The sequence below is a fragment of the Ammospiza caudacuta genome, chromosome 5 (genome assembly GCF_027887145.1).
Source record: "Ammospiza caudacuta isolate bAmmCau1 chromosome 5, bAmmCau1.pri, whole genome shotgun sequence".
In the NCBI taxonomy this organism is placed as follows: domain Eukaryota; kingdom Metazoa; phylum Chordata; class Aves; order Passeriformes; family Passerellidae; genus Ammospiza; species Ammospiza caudacuta.
The window spans coordinates 47,909,488-47,934,869 of record NC_080597.1 but is presented as its reverse complement, the minus strand read 5'-3'; the positions used below and the strand labels follow the sequence as shown (position 1 = coordinate 47,934,869).

The following is a 25,382-nucleotide window of genomic DNA, read 5'->3' as shown; positions in this document are numbered from 1 at the left end:
AAACTCCACCACAAAGATAATCAGGAGTTTCACACTAACCACTAAGGAAAAACTGTGTTTTCAGGTAAGTTTCACCATAGGCAAAGATACATTATATTTAATTTGCAATGCAAAGAAACTATATGAGCTGTTCCTTCTAGCTCACTGAAGATAACATTTCTTCAGTGAAACATTTCTTTCACGTGAAGATAACATTTCTGGGCAGCAGAATTCATTCTTTGTCACAAGTATTTCTCTTTAGAGTGATGTTCTCCATTGCCATTCCATAAATTCTTCAAATTCTTGTTAATTCTAGGCTTCTGACTCAAAGTGTATCAGGCCTTCCTATTGTGTCAGCAAGGTCATAGAAAATCCCCATCTTACACAAAGCACCTGCCCTCATTTGAACACTTGTCACCTCTTGATTTTTACATTCTACTGAATGGTGTAGCATCTTAAATTACCTGTTTCCTTTGAACACACCAACAGGAGATGTATTGAATAAATAGACAGCAGCGTGACCGAAACCAAAAGCAGCCTAAAAAAGAACAGAAAATAAAGTTTACCATATGAAATAAGGTCTGACATTGCAATATTTCATGTCAGGTCACGTTCCTATGGACTCTGAGATAATTTTTTATTCTCCTGACAATGCAATAAGCCCTAAAATACATGTGATTCACATCCTGCTTGCAATTCCACCACGGAGGTAGAGTGCTCTGCATGTAGAGGTATACAACCAAATAAGACTTAGCAGAGCTGCAGAGTTACATCTCCTCATATTGAAAAAAGCAAGAATAAAGATGTTTTATCAGAGAGGAATGAAGATTTATCAGAGCACAGACAAACCAGGTATTTCACTCAAAATCCATTCCAATGCACTTTTTTATTTTCTGGAAGCAGAGTGAAAATTTAAAGCAAAGTCTTTAATTTAAGGACTTCCATACCAAATAGAAGCATCTTTTCCCAGGACATGTTTCATATGCTACCAAAGGGGTGCCCAAATGGCTTTTTATGTACCTCACAGTGCCCGAGGAGGAGGAAGATGGGGGGAGTTAAGGCTAGATGGGCTTCCCTTGGGAATAAAGGCTGCAGCCAAAGGCTGCTGCTTTGTCCAAGTAGAGATTCATGTTGCCTCACTGATGTCAGTCCTGGTTTGACATGATCCATAATTTAACTTCACACAGAAGAATTGCAGGAAGTAATGACCAAACTGTTTGTGTAGGGAACTTGCTGGCACAAATGATAATTAGTCAGTGCCAGGGGCCAAGTGCATAAAAGCACATTTTCTCATTGCTCAATGTCTTTAATCCAAGCACCATGTGTGCCTTCCCCTCCAACACTCTGACACACAAAGACCTGATGATGTTTTCATGATGTGTGTGAAGAGCATTCAGACAATCCGTTGGCAATCCCTCCCTTTATTATGACAACTACCCTCCGGACACTGAGGAAAACACAATTAAAATTCAAGAGAAAACAAACTGCTGCCATAGATAGGCAGCAACACATCTTTTTCACAGGAATACATAGAAAGAACTGAATGAGAAACCTCCTCCCCCACTTTTTTATTAGTTTACACTGGAAATACTTTCGTGCCAAATAATGACCAACTAGTTTCTTGGGGCCAGGGGAACAGGGAGAAACATAAAGAGGTGATAGGAGGAACTGTCCTTTCGCCAGCAAAGAATGATGGCTGACAATAACAACACACTCTTTGTACAGCCCTAAGGGTGTTTCTCCTTGAGAAGGTGGAGAAGGAAAGGAAGATTGTACTAGCTGAGGTCACTCTGGTCCATTTTTTATGGATTTGCTAAGCCCTGCTGCTGCCCGCGTTCCCTGCCGAGCCGTTCCGCCCCTGTCTGCCTACAGGCACGGCGCTCGGCCCCAGGGCTCTGCTGCAGGGCTGACTCACTCCCAGCCCCAAACGGCCACAGCTATGCATGCCAGCATCCAGTCTGCCTTAATATTAAAAGCTTCTGTTTTTCAGGCACTGAGCTCATGGAGCCTTTGCAGTGGTAAAAATAACACTCCCAAGCAGCCAGGTATTTATCTGATCTGTTGTCCTTAGCTCCCCATAGGGTTTCTACAGACACTTGGCATTTTCATTAGCACTGTATGAAAAACTTGTTTGTCCTAGGACTGTGGTATGGACAGGAATATTCGTGCCAGAACCACCCCTTGGAAAGGAATGAAAATGTCCATGCCACTCGCTCTGCACAAATTCAAAACAGAAGCAGGAGAGCTTGCACTGCAGTCTCAAAAGCACTCCTCTACTTTTTATTTTGTCTGCTTTCAAAGAAGTGCTGGTAGCTACGGAAGCCAACAGCAGATACAAAAGTTACCTTCCCCCAAAAGAATAAACAGTTTAGGCTAGGGGACTGATACAGTGTTGGGAAGAACAAAGTGCTTCTCTGATGCCTTCTGCTGTCTTCTCCCAGATGCCACATTTACCAGGTAAACTGAAACCTGTGCTGTCCCTCCCCTCTGTGGAGTCCCAGGCTTTGGGGCTAGAACACCTGTGAGGATTATGCAGTCATAAGAATTATTTCACTGAGCAGTTCTGAACCCTCAAAAGATGCAGAGGATGGAAGAGCAGAGGGTTTGCTCTCCTACAGCCTCCCTGCAAGTGTGCCAGCTTTCCCTGAAACACTGCAGGAGTTACACTGCAGCTTCCTGGCCCCTTCCAGACACACCCAGCAGAAGTGGCTGCAACGTGAGACTTCAGCTGTAGTCTCATACTATTCCCAATCTAACAAGCCCCTCTGCCTCAGCAAGGTGTTTCAGATCACATACAGTGCTGTGTTAAATGCAGGTTGAAACCACCTGGTGCTTGGCCAGTCCATATTTCTCTGCAACGTGATCCATGACTTTGGTCCTGGCTCTCCAGGAAACCACAAGCAACAATAACTGCTCCTGCCATCCCCAGGTAGTCCAGCTCATCTCTAGTTTTCCAAACTTTTTCTGTTATCTTTCTACAGCAAAGTTTTCTCTCCTTTTGCATACTGGAAATGATGCTGTCTTTTGGTCTAGGCAACAGTTATCAATAACACTGGGATGAAGTTCCTCTGAGCTCCCACCCGCAGTAATTTCTGCTAGAAAGTATAATGCTTTGTTATGGCACTGTTAAGCAAATAAGATGTGTCATTGCCATGTTTATTTTGCACGTCTTTTGCTTAGGATATCAGATCTGAATTGATCCAGATGTTCATGGCAGTACACACTTCACACTGCAGGAGCCCAAAACTTGTGAGAGTGGAAATCAGGCTGGGTCTGCTTTGTTAGAGTTGAAAATGCTCCCTTCATTTTTCTGCATCTGCAGAATTTTCAGCGATGGTGCATGCCAATACTAGATAAAGCAACCTAGAACCTTTCCAGAACTGTGCTACTCAAAAGCAGTGAATTTAAGATCTTTCTTATGTGCAAAAAGTAGTGACAATATTGTTAGAACTCTAATCACCTGCAAAGCAGAAATGATCTACCTGTGACAATGACAGCAGAACTATACACTTATGGGAAAAATGAACTGATTTAGCATGTAAGAAAAAATCTATCACTAATTAACTAAAGGTTTAATGCTGAGATTATGGCATGAGGGCAGAACATTTAAAGCAGTTCAACTTTCAAGCCTAACTATGGACACCAGGTTAGGATCCTGCATCTCCAGGCTTCAAAGAGGGAAGCTCTACTAGCCTGCTCAGGAAGGTCCTGCTAACTTACTGCCTTTGATCTCAGCTGGCTGCTCTATCTCAAGGCCAACAGATCTAAAGGCATCATAAAGCTAACAAAAACTATTATCCACTTTTAAATACACACAGTTAATTCTATGGAGATCAATGCTGTCATTTACTGAATGAGACCTCCACATTCATGTTTGGCAGTTTTTTGTACAACGTGTTGGTACAGATCTACACACTCACTACTTGAGTCGTCAATACACCTTGCTAAAAGTTTCTCTGGTGTTCAGATCACCTGTCTGATCTATGTCACTTAAAAGAAACTGCATTTTTACATCCTTTAGAACAAACACATGTCACCTAACTCTCATAAAAACTGCTGAAAGAATGAGAAAAGGATGGGATTATAAAAAACTAAAGCAGTAAGGACAAATTGAGGCTGCTCCTCTGCCGAGAGCCTGTTAATCAGCCTGTACCAGGTGACAAGCCTGAAAATATGCAACTTCTTTTTCTCTCCTTACAGCGATGCCTTTTCAGGACTACCTAAAAACAGAGGCCTAGGGCATCAACAGCAGTTATTGCAACCACCAGTTTGTACTCTCAGGGATGGAGCATGGGTGGAATATTACACGCAGGTTAGAGCACTAGGTAAAAAAGCAGCAAAAATAAAATAAACTCTGTCACTTTGCTAACGAAAGATGTAAAATTACAGTCCAGCCTAGCTTAGTGACAGCACAATAATGAGACCTTCTACACTCTTAAAGTAAATAGATTAACTCCTTTGATTACTCCTAGATTTTACCCAGCCACAGCAAACTCGAAGCTAGCAGCATGGATCTAGCTATCCTGGCACAAAACTCCAGAGCAGATGGCTATATGTGCCCCTTTGGCCATCTACTCTGCTTTGTGCAGGGCTCAAATTATTTATTTCCCAAAATCCTAAGAAATGGCAAAAGTTCTATATTTTTAGATTTGACATTCAAGAAATGACATCTCTTTAGAGCAATCTGTAAAGTCAATAACTATGTTGAATTGTTCTCAAATAATGTAAATTATTGTATTTCCTTCCTCAATGAACATTTATCATTGAAATCTGCACACAATTCCCAACTGATTTCTTAACAATCACTTTTCAAAATGAAGCATCTCATACTGAGATCCAGAATAACACTGTCTTAGTCATTCAATGGCACTGTTTCATTTTTAACTATGAAATTCTCCTTTATAAAAAGCCTCTTTTTTTTCCTGGACTTAAATAGTCTACCTCAGTTCTTTTCTATACTAAAATCTTGGCTATATTTATGTTGGCTTTCAAGGACTCTCATTAAAGAAACTGTGGGAGTGAGACAAAAATATTGTATGTAACATATAAAGGAAATAACTATTCTTGGTTTTTAAAAAGTGTTTATTGCACCATGCTTTGAAGAAAGCTCTGGAAATCTTGTGACAAAAGTAAGAACTAGGTGCTAACTCACTGCAACTATTACTATAGAATATTTTTGATGTCTATGTAGCTTGCAGAGCACAGGAAAAATCCCTGTCTAGGTCTGTAGTAAATAACATGGACCTAATTTTCTCTAGCACTACAAGGAGTGTTTTTTTCCACAAAAGCATGTGACTGAAAAAAAGATGTCTGAAACTTGTAACTAATATTTTCAGGCTTGAATGCTGTAGTTGATTACACATGGACTATAAATCCCTCCACTTGCTGGCAGTGCATGCATTCTTTAAACACAGTGAAATTCCATGGAGATCAGCTACTCACCACATGAATACTTACAGAAAAAGGAGAATTCCTGTGTTGGCCAAGGCAAAAGCAAGACCCAAAATCCCACTGCCCATAATTGCATTGCTAAGGTTGAAAACAGACATTCCCAGTGAAGTAGTTCCTGGGATCTGGAGAAATAAAGACAGATGTGTCAGCAACAGCTTGGAACAGAGCAGGGAAATGCACCCCTGCTTCAAACCCCATGTTTTGTGATGTACCAGATGTAAGTAACTACTGCTATGAAAAGGATTTAATAAAAATTGTTTGAAAGAGGAGAAAGCATCACTGAACTCTGTCACAGCTACGCTGCTCGCTGCCCAATAAGTTTTGTAAACTGCCCTAAATGGCACAGGCAACACACAGCTCATACTGCACTTTCAGTTTTAAACCCCATCTTCCACTACACCTGAGAAACATCCTGGATGTGTAATTCATATATGGCAAAGCCATAAGGAACCACCACAGCTTCCTGCCCAACAGAAGCCAGAGGGATTCCCTTGCCTCAACCCAACCAGTATGCTCGGGGGTTTTGTTTTGGGGTTTTGTTTAAGTGCCGATCCCAGGCAGTTCCTACTGGAAATTGAATTCAGTTATAGTTGTGTCTGCCCAGCACTTTTGAAAACAATGTCTAAAGGCCTTTCATATACACAACATGCAGCTCCTTTTGACAGGGAACAGAGCAGTGAGAGAGACTTACATATTCATCACATTTCTTCTTCTCGAGGTGGCTGTTTGTGAGACTTCTTCTGCTTTCTCGATCCGAAATAAACTTGCTGAAAGAAGTCAGAGGATTTATTTCCAGCAAGTGCTTAGAAAATATGAACACAAGGTCCTGTGAAGCAAGTACAAGAAGAAACCAAACAGACTTCTTCCCCTCCCTATCAACCTCAAGACTCCTGGGCACCAGCTCAATTACTTCCTGCCTTGCCAGGCTGGAAGGTCCCAGGCACGTGGCCCAGCAGGCAGTGGTGATGACCCTCCACAGAAGAGGAAAGAATAACAGCATCCTGGGCACTGAGGATAAAATCAAGCAGTTACAAGTCCTAAGTGGGGAACTAGGGACTGCAGGTGCTACTGGCCAGAGACAAACCCCTGTCCTCTGCATCCTCCAAGGATTATGGGAGAGGCTCATATTCTTTTACATGATTTTTGAGTCAAGATTATGTTTGTGTACTGATACAAGAAACCATGGATTAAGATCTGACCCTATGTGCTGAGCATCCAGTTGACTAGAAACTGTAAGCCAAATTGTACTCTAAATTCTGTATTATGCTACTTACAGATTGCACTGCATTGATTCTGCTTGTTGAAATCCTGTGCCATTCTAATAATAAATTCTGTGCTACACTAATCATAACATCCTGCTAAAAAATACATCTTTAATCATAACTATGAATTACTGCCATCATCATTCTGCCAAGGATCCCTAAAAGATGTCACTGTCTCCTCACTGTCAGGTGACACTGCAAAACCCTACATTGCTACTGAAACCTTAAGCTGCCTGTCCTGGTTTAGGGCAAATTTGGGAGAAAACCTCCAAAGGGGTGCCTCTAGAAAGCAAATTCAAGTGGGCCCTCCCCCAACCGGTTCAGGAAAAGATTTCCTTGGAGGAAAGTGGAAAAATCGTTTATTTAACAGACAAAGCATTTACCAGCACAGAAAATGAACAATATTAAACAATAAAACTTCTTGCCAATCTGAAGAGATGACAAACTCAGAAAGTCCTTTTTGTGGGCTGTAGCTCAGCTCCCCCAGTCTGTTAGCAATCCCTCTTTGGCAGGATATGTCGCAGGCCAGGCCAGGCCCCGAGGGGCCACAGGTGTGAGCTGCTGGTGCTCCTCTGGGTGCTCAGTCCAGAGCAGGTTTAAACAGGTCCAAGAAAAAGAAAAACCACAGTCCAGGGAACTTCTCTGCCTCAGAGAGCTAAAAACTGGCTAAAAGCAAAGGAGAGCTCTGTCTTGCCATCTGTTCATCTGCAGACAACACAGTCCAGGGGAAAGATGCAGGGGAGCAAGTGTAGTTTCTGACAACAAACTGCACACTTCTTCTCTCCCTCTCTTCTCTCTCAGAACCAGTCTTAAAGATGCAAAAGTTATTTCTGGGCTAAACAGACAAATGGGGATACAAGCATCATAAAGACACCCCAGGACACTGCCACACAGGGTTGGTATGGCTGGAGTTAAGAGGAGGAAGATGTGACACACATGCCACTGCTGACTGAACTGTCCTGAAGCAGGCAACCTGCTCTGCTGGTACACTGCTCTGGGCTACTGGATTTTCATCTAAGTGTCTTTCAAAACTCAATGCTGAATTCATCATACTGCAAAATTAAACACTTCTGTGCAGGGAAACATAGAATAAACAGCTCTTCTTTCTCTTCACCCTTTGTTTGCTCTGTGTCCTTGATGTATCCACATTTAGGAACTTACTGTCCCCCTGTGGCAGTGTTGGCATCCTTGAGATTTACGACACTTCTGATCTGGATGTGCTGTTACTTTCTCACAGACCTTCTCTTCAGCAAACATGTTAGTTTGTATAAAGCATTCTTTCAGCTTTTCATCTTTTGAAGGTTTATGCACAATTAAGTCCCTGGCATCTTTGCTAATCCACAGATGGTTCTTAGTCTGCGCTGGCTAATGCCTCAGCCATGGTACACGTCACATACCTAACCAGGGGCTGTCACCAAGTGTCAGAGCCCATTTTAGCTGTAGCTACATTAAGCTGGCTCTTCTTAAATTGAAGCAGACAAACAACACTGAACACAAACAGCAGCACTGCTGGTCCTTTCCCACAGTGGGAAACATCTACTGGCCAGGGATGTATAGTGCAAACTGTGACTCAAAACTTTGCATCATCTCAATACATCCAGCAGTATTCAGGCTGGTAATAAATCTGTGAACTTGTAAAGACAGAGCTTGAGCAAAGTTCCCTACTGCCCCAGTTGTGGCCTAATTACTGCTGATATGTATGCTAGCACAGCTTCTAAGGCTATGCCAAAATCATGCAGCTAAAATGCTGCTGACTTGCCTTCCACAGCTGACACACTGGGCCTTGTGTCTTCAACATTTGGTGTTTATGCCTTAAATCCAGGCATAGATGGCAAAATGTAATTAGTATTTTAGCTGGGGTTTCACAATTTTGCCTCCTGCCCATTGGTCTGCTTTGACTTCCTTTATATCAATAAAAAAGAACTATAGGCTTCTCCTGTATTTTTTAAATACTAACTTCAGCAACTAATTTGCTGAAAAATATAGATATGATGTCAGATTTACCAGCTCTAACACAGTTGGAATTGATGGCTGAACCTCCCCCACCATTTTATGAAGTGAGAAGCAACCACTTCTAAGACAGACTGATCTGAAATTAGCTTTCCAAAGCTCACCTTATAGGTATTTCATCCTTGTGGAATAAAATCTCAACCTGATTCAGAGCATGTGCTTTTTCTCTTTCATGTCTGTTAAAGTCCATCTCTTGAACACAGGCAGCAGAGTGTGAACAGCTTGAAAAAGACATTCCAGCTCTCTCTCGAAACACCCTGCAGGCAATTTTTACAGGCAGGAGCACAGAGAAAAGTTTTGTCTCTTTTGGATTTGTAACTGCTGCTGGGAACATCTGCAGACTTTGCCTTCTTCTGTCCTTTATGGAGATCATATGTCATTTTAGATTTTGTCGAGTTATGATAGAAGTCACTAGTCTGCTCCCCCCAGTTCTGCTCATCCCCCTGCAGCCAGCTCCCCCTTAATAATTACAAAAATAACAAATTTGTGCACACTGTTATTATTGTCTTCTGGTATTAAACTTCCATGAAAATTATTGTTAAAAAACGAATACAGGATAAAGACAACACTTGAGTAACATTGCTTGAATATAAAAGTGACCACAGGACTTTCCATTAGAATACTTCTGACAGAATAAACAGCTTCTGCAAAGTTGGTATCTTTCACAGCCAACAAACATGTCATTTCCTTCTGGATGCAACTTTGAGAGAACTAGTCTGATTTGATAAATTGATCCAAAGTACTTTCTTCTGAGCTAGCTCTAGGGTAAAAATGGAGTAGGCTTGTTGCCCAGCTAGGCTCCTCATCCACCCCACATCAAACTGCACATTTTTCCATTTTTCTGTGTGATGTGTACAGAAGGGCAGAGTCAGACATGGGGATGAGGGTACTGGGACTCCAAACAATGAGGGACATAGCACTGAGACCAGCTTTCTTATGGGGGACTTCCCAGACCCAGGACAGCTTGCCCAGACAGCCCAGGGGATGTGGGCTCTGCCTGTGCTGCATTTGCTGTTGCAGGCAACTTAACCTGCAGGTCCAGGGCAGAGGTCTGCCTTGGGACAACGCTTGGTGTGGCCAGACTTTATGCCAGACAAGTTTTCCACAAATGAAAAATATTACTGATCTTAAATGAAATAAAATGAAAAGGAAAAAAAAAAAAAAAACTTACAGTGGAAGGTAATCCAATGAATTCAGCAGAAAAAAATTTTATCAAGTTATTGCTTTTTATAAACTTTTTTTTTTTTTATTTCAGGGTGGTTTTTCTCCCTTAGAGCATATGAAAGGAAACATATGCTGGAGTACCGGAATTTCTAGTTAAACTGTGCCATGCATCTGCTCTGCTTAATGGACGTGCTTAGAAAACAAGCCATTCATTGTCACAGAATGCTGCATTTCTGACCTTTACGAATATGACACAAATTAAGTGAAACGCCTGTTTACACCGCCTCTCCCAGCCCTCCCAAGGAGCAGAGGCCAACTGTGAGAGGTGCTGTGGCAATGCACTGTAGGACTGTCTGTGCCATCAAAGCCTTGAGACTCCCTGACAAGCATGAAATCCATTTGCACTGTTTGTTGTCTTCATTTCAAATGATGCTTTACCCATCACTGAAAGACATAACCTGCTCTTACATATTTCTGCTTTCCTGTTGTGTTTCCTGTATCATAGCTGAGCATGAACACACTATGCAGAACTTTTCTGATACATTAATGAAGTATCCTGGCCAAGATACAATGAGCTCATCCTTGTGATGCATGAAGCCTCACAGCTGGCCTGGAAAGAATATCTTAATCTAATTATTTTCCTGGTTTGATTTAGTGCAAAGTAGAAACTTAGCCTTATTGATAAAAGTGGTTTAAAAAGGATGATGTTTAACTATGGTTTCCAAATTTAATTTATTTAAGGACTTCAACGAGAAATGTTTGATTAAGGTGATACCCCCAAGCTAACCACTTTGGCTAAGCAGAGTTAGCCAAAAACCATTTAGCCATCTCAGATACGTTTAAACATAATTAAATTAAAATGGTATTTTATAATGCCTTAAACATTTGTTAGGGAAAGCTAGTTTTGCCAAGATGACAGAACTCTATCCTTAGGCAGCTTCTTAAACTGCATGCTAACTTGAGCAGTGGCAAGGATTTCCAGGGCAGGCATGAACAAGAAATGCAGAGGAAAGCTTGATCTGTCTTACACTATGAAACTTGGACCAGATCTTAGCATACCTACTAACAACCTTGTTAACTGAACAAGGGGTGCTGATAACTTACTAGCAGCTGTAAACCAAGCCAGGCACTCAGACATCAGCTTCTTGAGAGCAGTGTCATAGTTATAGTCATGGAGTAGTTTATCTAAATACTGATTCACAATTATGTGCAGAGAGGGCAAGGTTTTTAGCCAGGAGACATTGTTAAAAGTCACAAAATCCGTGTCTGGGTTTCATGCAAATCTCTGAACTGACATTTTCAGAAGACATTCCCATTCAACATCTGCATACAAAGAAAAAGCCCTCTTAGTAGTACAGCCTCTTCAAATCAACATCCCCTCCCTACATATATTTAGGCCCAGAAGAGGCAGGAAAGTCAAAGGAACATATAGGACTCTTTTCCAAGATTAGGAAATATTTGGAGTTTACAGCCAGCTTTGGAATCAGCTTGTGCCTGGTGTACCATCTCCAAAAGACCCTTAAAAAGTTGCTCTACATTGAGCTTGAAAAACTATGTCCTGAGAGAAAAAAAAAATTAAATTAAATACAGAGTGTAAAATCAAACAGGTTGAAACAATAAAAAAAGTGAGTTGGTTGAAAATTAGAGATCTAATCTAAAGCTCAAGTGAAATCAACAGAAAAAGTCCCACTGATTTTGATGGACTTGGGCATTTTACAAGGCCTCACATCACGTGCCAGGCAGCACAAAACGTGTTGCTCCCTGTGCCTGTTAACCTCTTACTCCATGGAAAAAAAGGTGTCTGCCAAAATAGCTATAGGAAGGGACTAACCACATCCTTTCAGGATGCACGGGTGCAGAGCAGGATATGCCTGCTTGCTCGTCACACAGGATGGCATGGAGGTGCTTGCAGCTGTGGGGGGCTCAGGGACAGCCTCAGCCCCAGGGCATGCTGGCAGGCTGCCCTGGTGCCACTGTGCTGCTGCACTGGAAACTCTGGTCAGTGCCAGCTGCCTTGAAACTCTTGGTTTGGACATGGAGGGGGACATGAACAAACTGGGATATACAGGGCAAAATAGTCATGCATGGGATGCAAGTAGCTGTCCCATGAGTGCCTGGGCAGAGGACTAAGAGAACCATAATATGCTATATCCTATAGACAAATGATAGATCCTCTTCTGCAGAGGAAGCAAGTTCTCCAGAAAGGAATAGAAAATTGTGAAATATGTTAACCTGCCCTAAGAGCCAGAACAGTAATCAGAAATTCTGCCTCTGAGTTTCTGACCCTCTTTCATCACTCCACTTTTCTTCTTCCTTTTGCAGGCAGTCTGGATCCAGCCCAGCTCTTGCCACACTTACTATGCCCTAACTCCAGAGCACATGGTGACCACAGAGGACCAGGCACATACAGCACACTCCTTCCCCACCCTCCATAAACATTCACTGACAATGAAGTGCCAGCAGGGATTGTCCCCATAACAGTTACTGATGGCATCAGCCAAAGTGCTGGGGAGGCACAGCCAGCCCAGTACAGCCACTCCTTGTCTCAAGGATGTAAATCCTCAACAGCCTCCGGGGAGTGAATTTACCACTGTCAGCCCCATAGCTCCTCTCCTTACAACATGAACCAGCAGGAAAGCAAGCAGGTTCATACTGGAACTGTTTTGTTTTGGCAAACTTGGAGGGCTTTTTCTCTTTCTCTTGCCTTTTTTCTTTTTTTTTTTTTTTTAACAGAAGCGGTTTGTGTTTCATTTTGGCACTTTCCATCAAAGCAGTTGCATCAGAAAATTCCTGACCAGCTCTAATCTTCATCAGCGCAGCTGCGCTGCGGTCGCAGCACCACCCGCCCTGCCGGTGCCGGCCCCAGGACTTCCCCTCGCCGGGGCTGGCACCCTCCTGCCCCCACCCCGCCACCACCCCTGCTGCTTGTGCTGCTTGAATGGTGTGGACAATGCTGGGTGCTTATTCCCACACCTGCCACCAGGATCCTTGTCCACCCATGCAGTTGTGAGCCTCACAACTGACTCTAACCTCGCATGGGAAAAAACAGCTCTGAATTTCATTTTAACACTAGAAAGTGAGTTTCTCACGTAGCTGGAGAGGATGTTGCCAACAGGAAGAAAAGGCAAGAGAAGGAGATTTTAAAGATCATAAAGCAGGTGGTGGCAGCCCCGCAGAAGGGACCACAACAATGTGCTGGCACAGCCTTCCCAGCAGGGCTGGATCCCTACGCAGGCACTGACTGGCCCTGTGCTCCACCTTGGTTTGCAATATTTGAACAGGAAGTTTGATCAAAACAGAGCTTCCTATTTTACAGCTCACAAAATACAAACAGGGTCTGTCAGCAGGTTTTTGCTGTAAACTGGATGGCTCAGCACCTGTTGGAGGCTGGCAGGAAGGGCTGGAGAACTGCTCTCTGGAGAAAAGGCAGCTCTTCAGAAATGACTGTAAGCTTATAGAAAAAGCCAACAGCCTAATAATTGTGTTGATAATAATTGCAACTAATAATTTTCACCAATATTGATGCATTTTTTTAACCTTGATCCGAGTTAGGTGTAAGACACAGTTTTACCATCTTCTTGCCACCTCTGCCTCAAGGGAGCAAACCGCTGCCCAGTTTATCTTGTCAAATTGCAAACACAGACTGGAACTACAATTGCTGCCAACCACACCAGCTGTAACTCCCCAGAAGCTTGCATACATGGAGGTGGCCAGACAAGCTAAAATTGTCATACCAGAGATGAAAAATCAACTAAGAGACTTCTCCAAAATTATGCCATCATATTGTTATTACTTCTTTGCTGTGTGGAAGCAGACATCTAAAAATTTTGGCGTTTTGCTGCATTATATGTTTATGAATTTTATTAGACTAATTTGAAAGATTCAAAATGATGAATAAATTGCTACTCTGTTTGCTTTATCTGCTATTGCAGCCTATGCCCAACAGATGTTACGTATGAAATTCAAATTACATCTTCAAATGGAGCATGACTTGGTAATGAATAATTCAAGATATATACTGAAAATTAGAATGCTGTTTTTAAACACTGTGTTTCTTAGCAGAGGCAACGTCAGTGGAAAAATACTCACCTATTTATCTGGCCATTTTCCACCTCTGTGAAATCATTTGAATCATTGCTGATGTTATCATCTTCAGGGACAGTCATATTCTGCAATTCGGTCAGTTCTAATCCAGCTTTGAAAGGCATGCTGGGTGAGGAGCTGCACCTATCCAAGTGGATCTTCAAATACTAGTGTTTGGTTGGTATCTTGTGAGTAAACTGGAGCCACAGTGTCCGCAACCTAAATCAAACAAAAGGAAAAAACCCAAGATGTATACCAAAATCAGCAGGCAATATCAAACATCACCAGGAGAAACCAGTGAAACCTGCATGGGAGGGACATCCATACCAACCAATTTTGTACTGTTAGATGGACCTCAGGTTATTATCTAAATACATGGCTGAACAATAGTAACCTTGTATGTCTTAATGAGATCAAGCTCACTAACCTTATAAATTTACCCTTTCCTGCAATCTATTGCTGAAGACAGTAATTTTTTTTAAACTTGTGAGCAAGCCCAGCCTGTTTGTTTCAGGAAAAAAGATTAACCTCAAATTAAGGAATAAAAACTATTTGCTTGTCCAAGTCTGTCCCAATTCAATATCTGGTGTTTGTCCTCTCTATGCTCTCCATTCTTACTTAAAAATATAAAATACATGTCCATGCTGATGCTAAGTGGGATACAAAGAGGGATAGAGTAATCCCGGTACTCTGTGCTACTAGCACATGTATTCCAACTTGTTAAGGATTTTTGGGAAAGCACAGGTGCAGTGGACGCTTTGTTCAAATTTTTGGATGGTTAAACTTGTTACGAACAAGGAGAGAAACAGAAAAAACCAAAATCTCTAAGCTGATGTATCACAGAAAGAAAGAGCAATGTATACCTTGTGTCAAGCAGTTACTATCTAGAGACCAGGTGATGTCTCTTCAGATAGATGTGTTCCATAAAAGCACAGAGAGGAGCACCAAAGGCAGATCAGAGAAGCCTGCTACAGTGACATACTTCCTCATCAGCAATGCAAAGCAACTGAAAGACCAATATTTTCCGGAGCCCAACCACCCGCGGCTGAGCTACAACTCCAGCGTGGTAGTGAGGCAACAGCAAGTTACTCACAAACAAGCTCCTGCACCACAGCTCTCTCAATTCTCATTTTGTGAATGAATTTCCTGCAGTATTGCCAAACAACTATTCAGCCTGGGGTACGTGGTGAACCCTCAGACACCAGATTAATTTGGCGATATTTTAAATTCTCAGGGCTACCTCAAAGCCATTGAACAGCATGCAACCAGAGGCATGAACATCCCCAGGCTCCTGCAGGGCGAGACAGGAGGATGTAGTTCACTTGTTCAGTTATGACATCTGCCTGTTTCAAATTAGGTTTACAGAAGCCAGTACTTCTGTTTTATACCACATCCCCACCACACGGAAGATAGCTTTGCAAATGAGCAGCTTTTTCCCTGTAAATTCTTTCTCAGAAACGCCATTTTCAATTCCTCAAGAGCCCATCCTGTCCAAAGTTCAGGTGCCAAGTTTAAAGGCTATCCTCGAGGCTAACAGCAGGATCCCTTCTCTTCAACTGAAGGAGCAGCTAGGCATGTGATTATAGCGGCAAACACTGCCTGGTGCAAGGGTAGATTTTGGGGTGTGTGAGCTGGGTACTTTTCAACTCCTCTGCAAAAGAGATTTCCACTACAGATAGCAGGAGAAAACTGCTCAGGTATTCAAATGTTGGCACAATAAAATATCTAAAAAAAAAAAAAAATTTGATTTAGGCTGCTGATAAATAAAGGCAGACTGGCAAGCAGAGGGTGGTTTTAGCATTCTGGAACAGTCTTCCCAGAGGCTGCAGGGATGTAATAGTCTACCTATTTTGGAAGAGAAGCACAGTCTTTTTATAAAAGGATAAAGCCACAGGAGACAGCAACTGCTGAGGTGGCAAGGACCAACCCCCCCACTGAATTCTGAAGTTTCTTGTGACCGTGAGTTCCTAAAATAAACAATTTCTTAAGAGACCAGGCAACCTCTGTACCAGCATCTGGGTCCCCTGGCATTTTAAAGCCTGTATAAAGGTTCAGCTGAGATTCAAGCAGAGAAGCTTTTCCTTTGGGCACCGTTATGCATCATGATGCCCAGGAGGATTTTCAGAACTGCCTTGACATTGCCTGTGCTTAATAAATTCCCCATTAAGTGTCTCAAAAGCAGGTGCTGAAATTAGCAGCTGTGTGAGGTAAGCAGCGCACTGGAGAGCGGCTGCACAGCTCACTGACGTGTGGCTCCAGCTTCGCCCTCTGCCCCTCTGTCCCTGAAACACTGCAGCACCAGACTGGCAGCAACACAGCTCCCCGCTTCATTCCCAAGGAATCTTTGCAGCACAAAAGTGACAAGCTTTGTCTGTTTCAATCAAAACCCTGCTTCTACAGAAAACTAATTGAATGAAGACTCTTCGAGGGCATATAGTGATAGGACAAGGGGGAATTGCTTTAAACTGAAAGAGGACAGGTTTAAGTTAGATATTAGAAAGAAATTCTTCACTGTGAGGGTGGTGAGGCACTGGAACAGGTTGCCCAGAGAAGTTGTGGATGCCCCATCTCTGGAGCTGTTCCAAGGTCAGGCTGGATAGGGCTTTGTACAACCTGGTGTAGTGGAACGTGTCCTCGCCCATGGGAGAGGGGTTGGAATGAGGTGATCTTGAAGCTCTTTTCCAACACAAACCCTTCCATGATTCTATAGGACAGAGCAAAATCTTAGAGCAAGCTAAAGCACCAGCAACCATTTCAGCAGATTTCATGTTTCAGACAGACAAGTTGCTCCTGAAGCATCATGACAGTGGGCATATCTCTGAATATGTGTCAGATTCTTGCTAGGGCAAGTGATTTACTAAAAAACCACCATAACAAAAACAAAGAAAAAAATCTTGAATCAAATAATGCATAGCACTGCCAAGTATGAGAAAACCTAATCTCAGCGTCAAAACATGAGGTGGGTAAGGAGAGAGTGGTGGGGCTGGGAACTGAGGTTTTCATTGTCATGGCATGAACTCATCACAGATCTCTGGCAAAGTAAAACCAACATGTCCTCTGCATCTCCACCTATAAAATTAAGATGATAATAGCAACACTAATACTCAGTTTGTGAAGTGCTTGAAGATTTAGAGACAAAGGGTGATACAAGTGTGATACCAGGAATAAAACACTATGTAAATCACAAAATTTTTGCAATAACTTCATCTTAGAGATATACAGAGAAAACACTTTGTCACTGCTAATTACTCTGGGCACTCTCCACAGTCAATGGAGTATAGGTGGTCATATGAGTTTCATCCCCAAATCACCTAGTCTAACTTCAAGTTCACTCATGGGACAAATCACAGAGCCTAAATAAAATCTAAAATCCCAGAAGGTTAGGGATCATGTCAATAGCTTAATTCCCAACAAATCCAGTGTCCACTCCAGACCTGTCCCTTGTCCCCTACAGCAGAGCCTGCTGCTGGAGGACAATCCCCTGACCCATGGGAGGGGTCTGCAGTGACACTGAGCTGTTCCCTGCAATTGCAATAGCTTTGTTCCCAAAAGGAGATTCAATGCTGGGATAGCTGAGCAAGTTGCCACCTCAAGTGTACATGCCACTAGTGCTGTGAGAAAAAAATCCCAAAATTGTTTCAACTAATAAAAATTCACCATATGTTGATACTGAGCTATAACGGAAGCAGCAGGGTAATATTTGTACTTCTACGGCCTTTTCATTCAAGAAATGTCTTAAAAGACATGCAAATAAAAATGCTATGTTGGCAAGAGTTCTTAGGCTGAGCTTTATTCCTAATTCAAATTGAAAGACAGTAAATAATCACATTAATAGTAACTGCAGAAATTCCAATCACCTCAGCCACTGTGCCTACTACTCTGTCCTACTACTCAGCTTTTAACTTCTTGAAAGGAAAACCTCCAGAGACTCACAACCAAACCTCTTCTTCCAGACAAATACTTAGTAAATCATAAAGGACAAATCTGAATTTTGCTCTTGCTTCAAATTTTTCTACTCAAATGGGCAAGCACTCCTTCTTGTAAAAGGCATCAGCCGGAGAGAAGATCAGCAAAGAGCTAATGACTCTTCAAAACAAACCTCAAGGATCTGTGTTTGGTAGCTGACCCAGCTTCTCTGTTTGGTAGAAAAGCATTGCTCTGGCCTAGCAACTTGGCTTTCTCTTTAAATCTCCCATTATATGTCTTGTAAAAGCCATTACAGATAATTTATTTGCTGTGTGCTCCTTGCAGAATATGGGAAAGATTACAACTGGTCACAACTTCAGGAGGACTATGAGATGACACAAGAAGAAAAAATGAGCTTATTATTTTCAAGGACACAGAGACCTTCACAAGCCATTAAAACATATTCCAAGAACTGTATTAATTTTTCTGTTGACTTGTGAAACATAAAAAAAAAATCCCTGCAACTTCATTTTCCTGGACTGTAAAAATTCCACAAGAGCAGTAATGGGATCAAAAACTTTATGTTTGGAAAAAATATGATAATACAGACAATCTATTTCTTCTGATTCATGCATGAATCCTTTCTAGGCATGGAAGAGGTATAATCTCAGAAAACACTTAGTCAGAAGCTGTGTTTCTAAAAAGAACATCATCACTCCTGGTAGTAATCACAATGGCTTATTTCACGTTTTTTTCATATCCTGTAAATGACACAGTTCCATAAATGTAATCTTAAGGCACGTGGCTGCTCAAAATCTGACCCAGTACATGAGAGGCATTTGGGCAAGTGGTCAATCTGGACCACATCTAGTCCATCTCTGGGTATGGTTTTTGCAATATGCCCTTCCACTGGGAATTTCATTCACTGCACACTTCCTGCAGTCAAATGGTCTTGGGGCTGGTAAATATCCAAGACACACTAAGCACTTTGAACTATGGAAATCAAGATAATTTGCTCAAAAGACAAAATGTGACTCAACTTTCTTCTCAAAGAGAGTATTGCCAAGAAAAACTTGGTTGGTTACAAGTCATCAGAACCCTGCACTCGAGTTTCACACAAGTTGTTTTTAGCCCTGCAAAGCCTGAGATGTGATTCTTTGGTGATACTTTTGAAAGTTTTTCAAAGAGCAGTGTGGCCAGTAAGACACCATGGATATAAATAATGAAACACAGAGACTGAAACTCTGCGTACGAACTATTCACTTAAATGACAGAAAGCAAGAATAGACTTTATACGTAACAGTATCACACTGGGAGGCAGGGAAGCAACTATCAGCTTTTTGTTCTGCATTGGTGACACCTGACATGAGGGACATAAAGCTCCAGACTTACTCCTCATCTACAGAAAGGACAAAATGGAGAAATGACAGAAGAGCCACTGAGATAACAAAGAGCTTGGAAATTAGACTGACTCACATCCACTGAGCAAGCATCTGCAGTGCTTGAAATGTCATTGCCTCCAGCTCCTCAGCTCTGCCCCTCTGCAGCAGACTGCAGCCACAGTGGAAGCCCCAGTGGTGTCCCAGCTGGGTCCAGGTGCCACACAGAACCAACAGGGTGCTGGCACTGTCCTGCCCATCGGGGCAGTGCCAGGATGAGGGCAGCACGGTGGCCAGAAGGCCTTGGCGCTGCTGCAGCCATTTGCTTGGTGTCTGCAAGCCGCCCCCTCTCATCCCCAGGCTCCTCTCTCTCACAACCCCCACAGCATGCAGGATGGAAACAGTTAAAAGATAAGATAGGGGGTGGGAAAACAAGTGTCAGAAGTCTTGGGAAGGAAGCTCAGAAAAGGGTGCCATAAAACAGAAGTGATGAGAACAAATGTGGATAGTCAGCCATTCTCTTGGTAGTGCACGACCTTGTGCTGCAACAGGAAAACGTTCCTGCTCTCCCCCATCACTGTCCACACTGCCCTTCCATGCTGCCATGAAGAAAGGGAAGACAGTCCCAAATTAAGTTTCGACAGGCTACTCAGCTGATCAAAGGCAGGCAAATAAGAAACCATAAAATCCCAGTCTGATTCACCAAGTGATTCATTACTTTAGGCAAAACACTTAAAGATGAGCCATAAAGGAAAATGGTCTTAAGTACATTTTTGTTTAGAGCCCTTCCCAGTCAAATTAGGAAAGGCATTTGGCAGAGGAATATAGTCACATTTTTTCCTAATTATATTTCTTTGTGAAATCCTCTCGACAGTCTTGGTTTTCAGAAGAGATCCCACAACACACCGTCACAAATAAACACGCTCTTGTCTTCCACAGAGAGTGGAAATTTTGTATGAGTGGGGCTTTATGGGTCACTGCAACAAAACACACTACCCAGATGTATTTCTAAGGGTTAAACAGCAGCTTTGAAATTCCCATTTAAGTAAACTTTTGTACTACAGAAGGGAGAATCCTTTGTGTAAGTTCATGTGTAACTCACTTTTCCTCTGCCCCAGTTTACAAGTAATATCTCTGCCTCAGTTTTCTTGACTGTAAGTGACTTGAAGCAATATTTACCTGATAAGCTTGGGTAAATATTTTAAGCACTAACTGCAAAACATGTAAAAGCTGCCATTTTTCCCAGGAGCAGCTGCTCAAACTTCTTGGATTGGATTAAGGTCACAGCAGTAAGTATCAATCAGAAAGAAAACTGAATTCAGGCTTAAAATATTTAAATAGTTCCATAACATCCACTTGTCTTCACAATACAAACTTGTAAGTGATGGTTATTATCATGTTAGTTGCTACGCAGATTCCAACAGAAATGAACAAGATGCTAAAAAGAGAGAGAAGAGCACAGGAGAGAGTCCCATTTCTGCTCAGTCACCACTCTTACACTGCTAAGAACAAGCTCCCAAAACGGCAAACACAGACAAAATGTAGGACAGAGACCCAGGATGAGCATTCTCCAAGCAGGAAGGCCGAGAGAGCACTGCCTCCCCTTCCACCCTTTAGTACCCTTGTAAAAAGCAGGATTTGGGCACGAAGGACAATTGATTCTCCACATTTTACAGCAGTCTGCAGAAAGCCTCAAACTCAGGGGATAATCCTCTTCACACGGGTATGTGCAGCTTGGTGCTCACTGCCAACAGCCGTCTCCCATCCTCACCCAGGCTGGAGAGCCCAGTTGGTCCAACTACAGCATAAATAGTCTCAAGTGACGAGACAGAGGATGCTGCAGTGTGCTTCAGTGAAGTGCTCTCTCTATGGTGCCTCTTAAAAAGAAAAAAACCCGACCTTCCGAAAAGGCAAAGTCAAATAGGAGTCATTCAGCACGACAGTGAAGCAGATCCCATTTTAGTCAGTGAATTTCCACCGAGCCTCAGCAGAAGGCCCCTGCTCACCAGCAATATGGCAGTTCGGAGATTTCACGCAGGTTTTGCAAAGCGGATTTCAGCGCCATTTCGGCATGGGCTTCTAGCCTGGAAAGGGCAGTTATTGATACCTATATCCTTCAGCAACAGATGGAATGTCCTTTTGGAGGCTTTTTAAACGAAGTTGGTGTTTTGGTAGCAAATGAAGTAAAATTTAGATGGAGGATGCTGTTTCTTTCTCCTCCTGCAGCTGTTTTTATTTCTTCTGATCTATGAAGGTTATTCTCAGAATGTAGGGGATTTTTGCTTTGTTATGCTTTTTATTCCTGCAATATATTTTATCAACTAAAATGTATCTTTTTCTTACACTTTATTTCTAGAACAATGTTCTATGTTATTTTGCCTTTCATGCACAAGTAAAAGCCAAACAAACCCAAAGATGAAGGAAGAAGAGCACAGGTTCCTATTTATAATTTGGATTAAAGGTTGGTAGATATGCCCCACAGCAGTCTGGGATTCTGAATAGCCTGCGGACATGAGGCGAGTTCAGCTGGTAGCGCAAGAAAACTACAGCTTCTCCTTCCATAAAACCAGCTGCCAGATCCAGGGTTTATTTCAGTCCTTGCAATGTCACATAAACAAAGCACAGCTTTACACACCTCATGGTCTCCTCCCTCACAAGGAAACAGACATATCCTAATGCTACAGGTTGCATTACGAACTCTGCAGAACAATGGAACAAGCCCCCAGCCACAAGAGCGTGCTGGACGCCCACACACGTGAGCCAAGGCACCCCGGGCATTCACCGGGGCCTCTTTTTGTTCTCGCCTTGGCTCACGGAAAGCGACGACCTCAGCTGTTACTATGTATTTACGGGCACCACGCACACGCGTGCGCGCCATGGGCCCGGACTGCATTTTCCGAATACCGTAAAACTTGCACTGACCCCATGGCAGCGCTGGCCTTAAGGGAAAGGCAGGAACGTTCCCCGGGCACGGCCACACCGCGGCCGCGCACCCTGCCCGGGCTGCGGCACCCGCCACCCGGCCGTCATAAGGGGCAAACTCATTTATTAATACTACATTTTTTTTTCGCCGCCAGCGGAAGCCCGTAGCCGCAGACTGCCAGGTTTTTGTTTTATTTCTGCGGGTTTTGTTTGTTGGTGGTTTTTTTCCACAAACTGCTGCCCGCCTCAGCAGTCGGCGAGGGCAGCATCGCTCCCGCCTCCGGCGCGGCAGCGCGCCCCAGCCGCGGAAGATGCCGCATGGCCGCCCGTCCCCTCGTCCCCTCCGCCCCGTCGGGCTCCCCGAGCCCCGCCCGGCTGGCTGCTCGCGTTTTTAGGGTTCGCACTGGGCAGCACCAGGGGCGAGCAGACTCGTTTGGCAGGGGATGGGGGAGGGCTGCGCACACGGCGGGGACAAAGCGCGGGCGGCGGCGGGCTCCGGGCTCCGGCCCGCGCTGCGCGGCCGCGGCGCGGAGACAAAGGGGGCGCGGGGAGCCGCGGCCCCATCCCTCCCTCCCCTTGCATTAGCCGCTGCTGCCTACCTTCCCCAGGAGCCGCGGGGACCCTCCGAGAAGCGATCCACCTTTTCCGCCGGGATCCGACTGGGGAACCCCGACAAATAATTACAGTGATAAAAATAAAATAAAATTTAATTGAAAAAAAAAAAAGAAAGAAGAAGAAGAAGAAGAAGAAGAAGGAGAGAAAGGGGGGAGAAGGGGGGTAAATGAAACTGGCGAAACGAAAACGACGAGAGAGATGCCCTTCCTCCTCCCGCCGCGGGTGTGTGCATGTGGAGGTGGGCGGGCTGGCGGGAGCGCGCCGGGCGCGCGCCGCGCGGGGCCGGCGCCGGGGCCGCGCCTTCAGGTGCTGCGGGGCGCGGGGGCTCCGCGGGGCGGCCGCTCACACGGTCCGGGCAGGGCACCCCCGGGACCCCGGCACGCACCGCTCCCCCGCCGCATGGACCTTCAACACCTTTCCTTAAAAAAAAAAAAAATTTAAACTCTTTTTACAAAAGACAGTAATTTTTTTTCACGCACGGTTGGAGAACCCCTCCTGGCAGCCAGGCAGGATTTTTGTGACTTGAAATGGCTACGGAAGATCTGTCACTATTGTGTTAGCCGATTTCCTGTTGTGTCATGCAAAAGGTATATGCTGAAAATGCTGCCATTTGTGCAGGAGGTCGGAGTATTTCCTGCTGGGGCAAGACGCCTTCCTTAAAATGAACGGGGGAATCCAATGCACGGATGATTTACTGTAGCTTGTTATTTCCATCCTAATATCTAGAAAGCATTGCATGAGCTTTTTGGCTTGGAAAAAACTTTTCAAGAACTAATCTGAAGCAAGATGGTATTGCAGCTGTCCTTGGCTGCCCTCCCCTACAGAACACATGACTTGCATGGGGTATCACAAGGCAAAGAATGAAAGGGTGATGGAGCCTGTGGGTTTGGGTGCAGTTTGCCTCGCTACCCATGGACGGTAATGGCTTCTGGGAAGCTTTCATGGCAACTCTTTCATAAGCTTCTTGAGGTGCTTGCTCTGGAATTTCCATTGCTATGTCTCATAAATGTCAGGCCAAAAAGGCAGATGACACACATGAAGAACTGTGGTTTTCAAATTACTGATTTGCATACAGAAATTGGATTTCTGTTTTGGTATTTTCACAATTTTAAATTTTTTCCCCAGTAGAGCAGTTCACAGAATCATAGAACAGTTTGGGTTGGAAGGACCTTTAAAAGTCATCTAGTGCAACTCCCAGCAATGAACAAGGACATTCTCAGCTATATCAATTTGCTCAGAGCCCCATCCAGCCTGTCTTTGAATGTTTTCAGGGATCCACCACCCCTCTGGGAAATGTCTTTCAGTGTTTCACCGCCCTCATTTTCCTTATATCTAATCTAAATTGACTCTCCTCAGTTTAGACCCTTGTCCTATTGCAACAGGCCCTGCTAAAAAGTTTGTCACTCTCTTTCTTATAGGCCCCCTGTAGGTAGTGAAAGGCCACAATAAGGTCTCCTTGGAGCCTTCTTTTCCCCAGGCTGAAAAACACCAACTCTTTCAGCCTTTTCTCATAGGAGAGGGGCTCCATACCTATCGTCATCACCAGGACCCCACTGCTCCAGAGCCCCATGTGTCGCCTGTGCTGAGGAACCCAGAGTTCTCTGAATGTGAAGTGCTGTGCAAGCAGTAACCTAATTAACACCTATTGCACCCTGCTAGGACAAGAGCCGCATCATCCCAGTATTGAGAGTGAAGCCTGAGGAAGAGCTAGCTGAGCAAGGGCATTAGGGCATTAGGCTGATCTTTCAACCTCACTCGTGTGGTTAAACTTCTCACATCAGAATCATGTGCAGCTCCAGAGAAATGTAAGATTGACAAAAGATGTGGGACTGGATTTCAAGCCAGAGGTTTCACTCCCCACCCAGCCCTCAGTGCAAGGTACTGTGCCTGAAAGCAGAGAAGCAAGTATTTGCAATTCACTGTGACTCACTTAGACTTATATATGGTAAACTGAAAATCAATCTCTCCCCCACATTATTGAATAAAAATGTGTATTATATAGTGGATGAGGTCAGGTGGTGTTGCTGTAGGGAATAAGAGGAAACTACTTTGTTTCTTTAAAACTAAATATGTATCAGGCTATCAGGTGAGTGATCATTGATTTGATGTGTTCTGCTACCTCCTTTCCTTTTATAGTTACAAAGGCAGGCTATTTGATTCTTACCTTGTCATGTGCATTCTTAGAATGGTGGTAATTATTTTTAATAGAATTTCAAAAAAAGTCTTTTAAATATATTTTAACCAGTTCCAAAAAATTATATTTCTTCTCAAGAATGGAAAGGATTTTACTTTGCATCTTTAGTAGTTTAAACTTCTCCAAACTCCCTCTCAATATCTCTCTGATTTTTTTATCACTGTTGGTTCTGTTTGCCTTGATAGGCTGTGAAACTTTGATGCTTGTGGCAAGCATCTTCTAGTTCTAGTTTTATGGTTTCTTGTAGGCTTTTTTCCAACACCCTATTCACTCCTCCTGTGTCTTTCTCTTTATTCTTTTCATTCATTATCTTGCTCCTATTCCTGGTTTAGAGATATACCACAAAATTCAGGAATTTACTGTAATATTTTTCTTTCTGTTGCCCATATTAAACTGGTATGAGATGGTCATCCATCT

General features: G+C 43.4%; 1 protein-coding gene across 2 annotated transcripts in view; it reads right to left on the bottom strand.

Annotated features, from left to right (window-relative positions):
* SLC38A1 (solute carrier family 38 member 1) overlaps window positions 1-22,974 on the bottom strand; it is a 42,627-nt gene extending 19,653 nt beyond the window's left edge. For both annotated transcript variants that reach the window (XR_009274757.1, XM_058805242.1), the window contains exons 1-5: window positions 22,756-22,974; window positions 13,956-14,168; window positions 6,122-6,197; window positions 5,437-5,552; window positions 444-517 (exon numbers count right to left, since the gene is read on the bottom strand). Coding sequence is in view for 1 of the 2 variants with exons in the window: in XM_058805242.1 (XP_058661225.1) it covers window positions 444-517; window positions 5,437-5,552; window positions 6,122-6,197; window positions 13,956-14,074 (385 nt within the window). In the remaining variant the exon portion in view is untranslated. The remainder of the gene's footprint in view (window positions 1-443; window positions 518-5,436; window positions 5,553-6,121; window positions 6,198-13,955; window positions 14,169-22,755) is intronic.
* Between the last annotated feature and the right edge of the window lie 2,408 nt (window positions 22,975-25,382).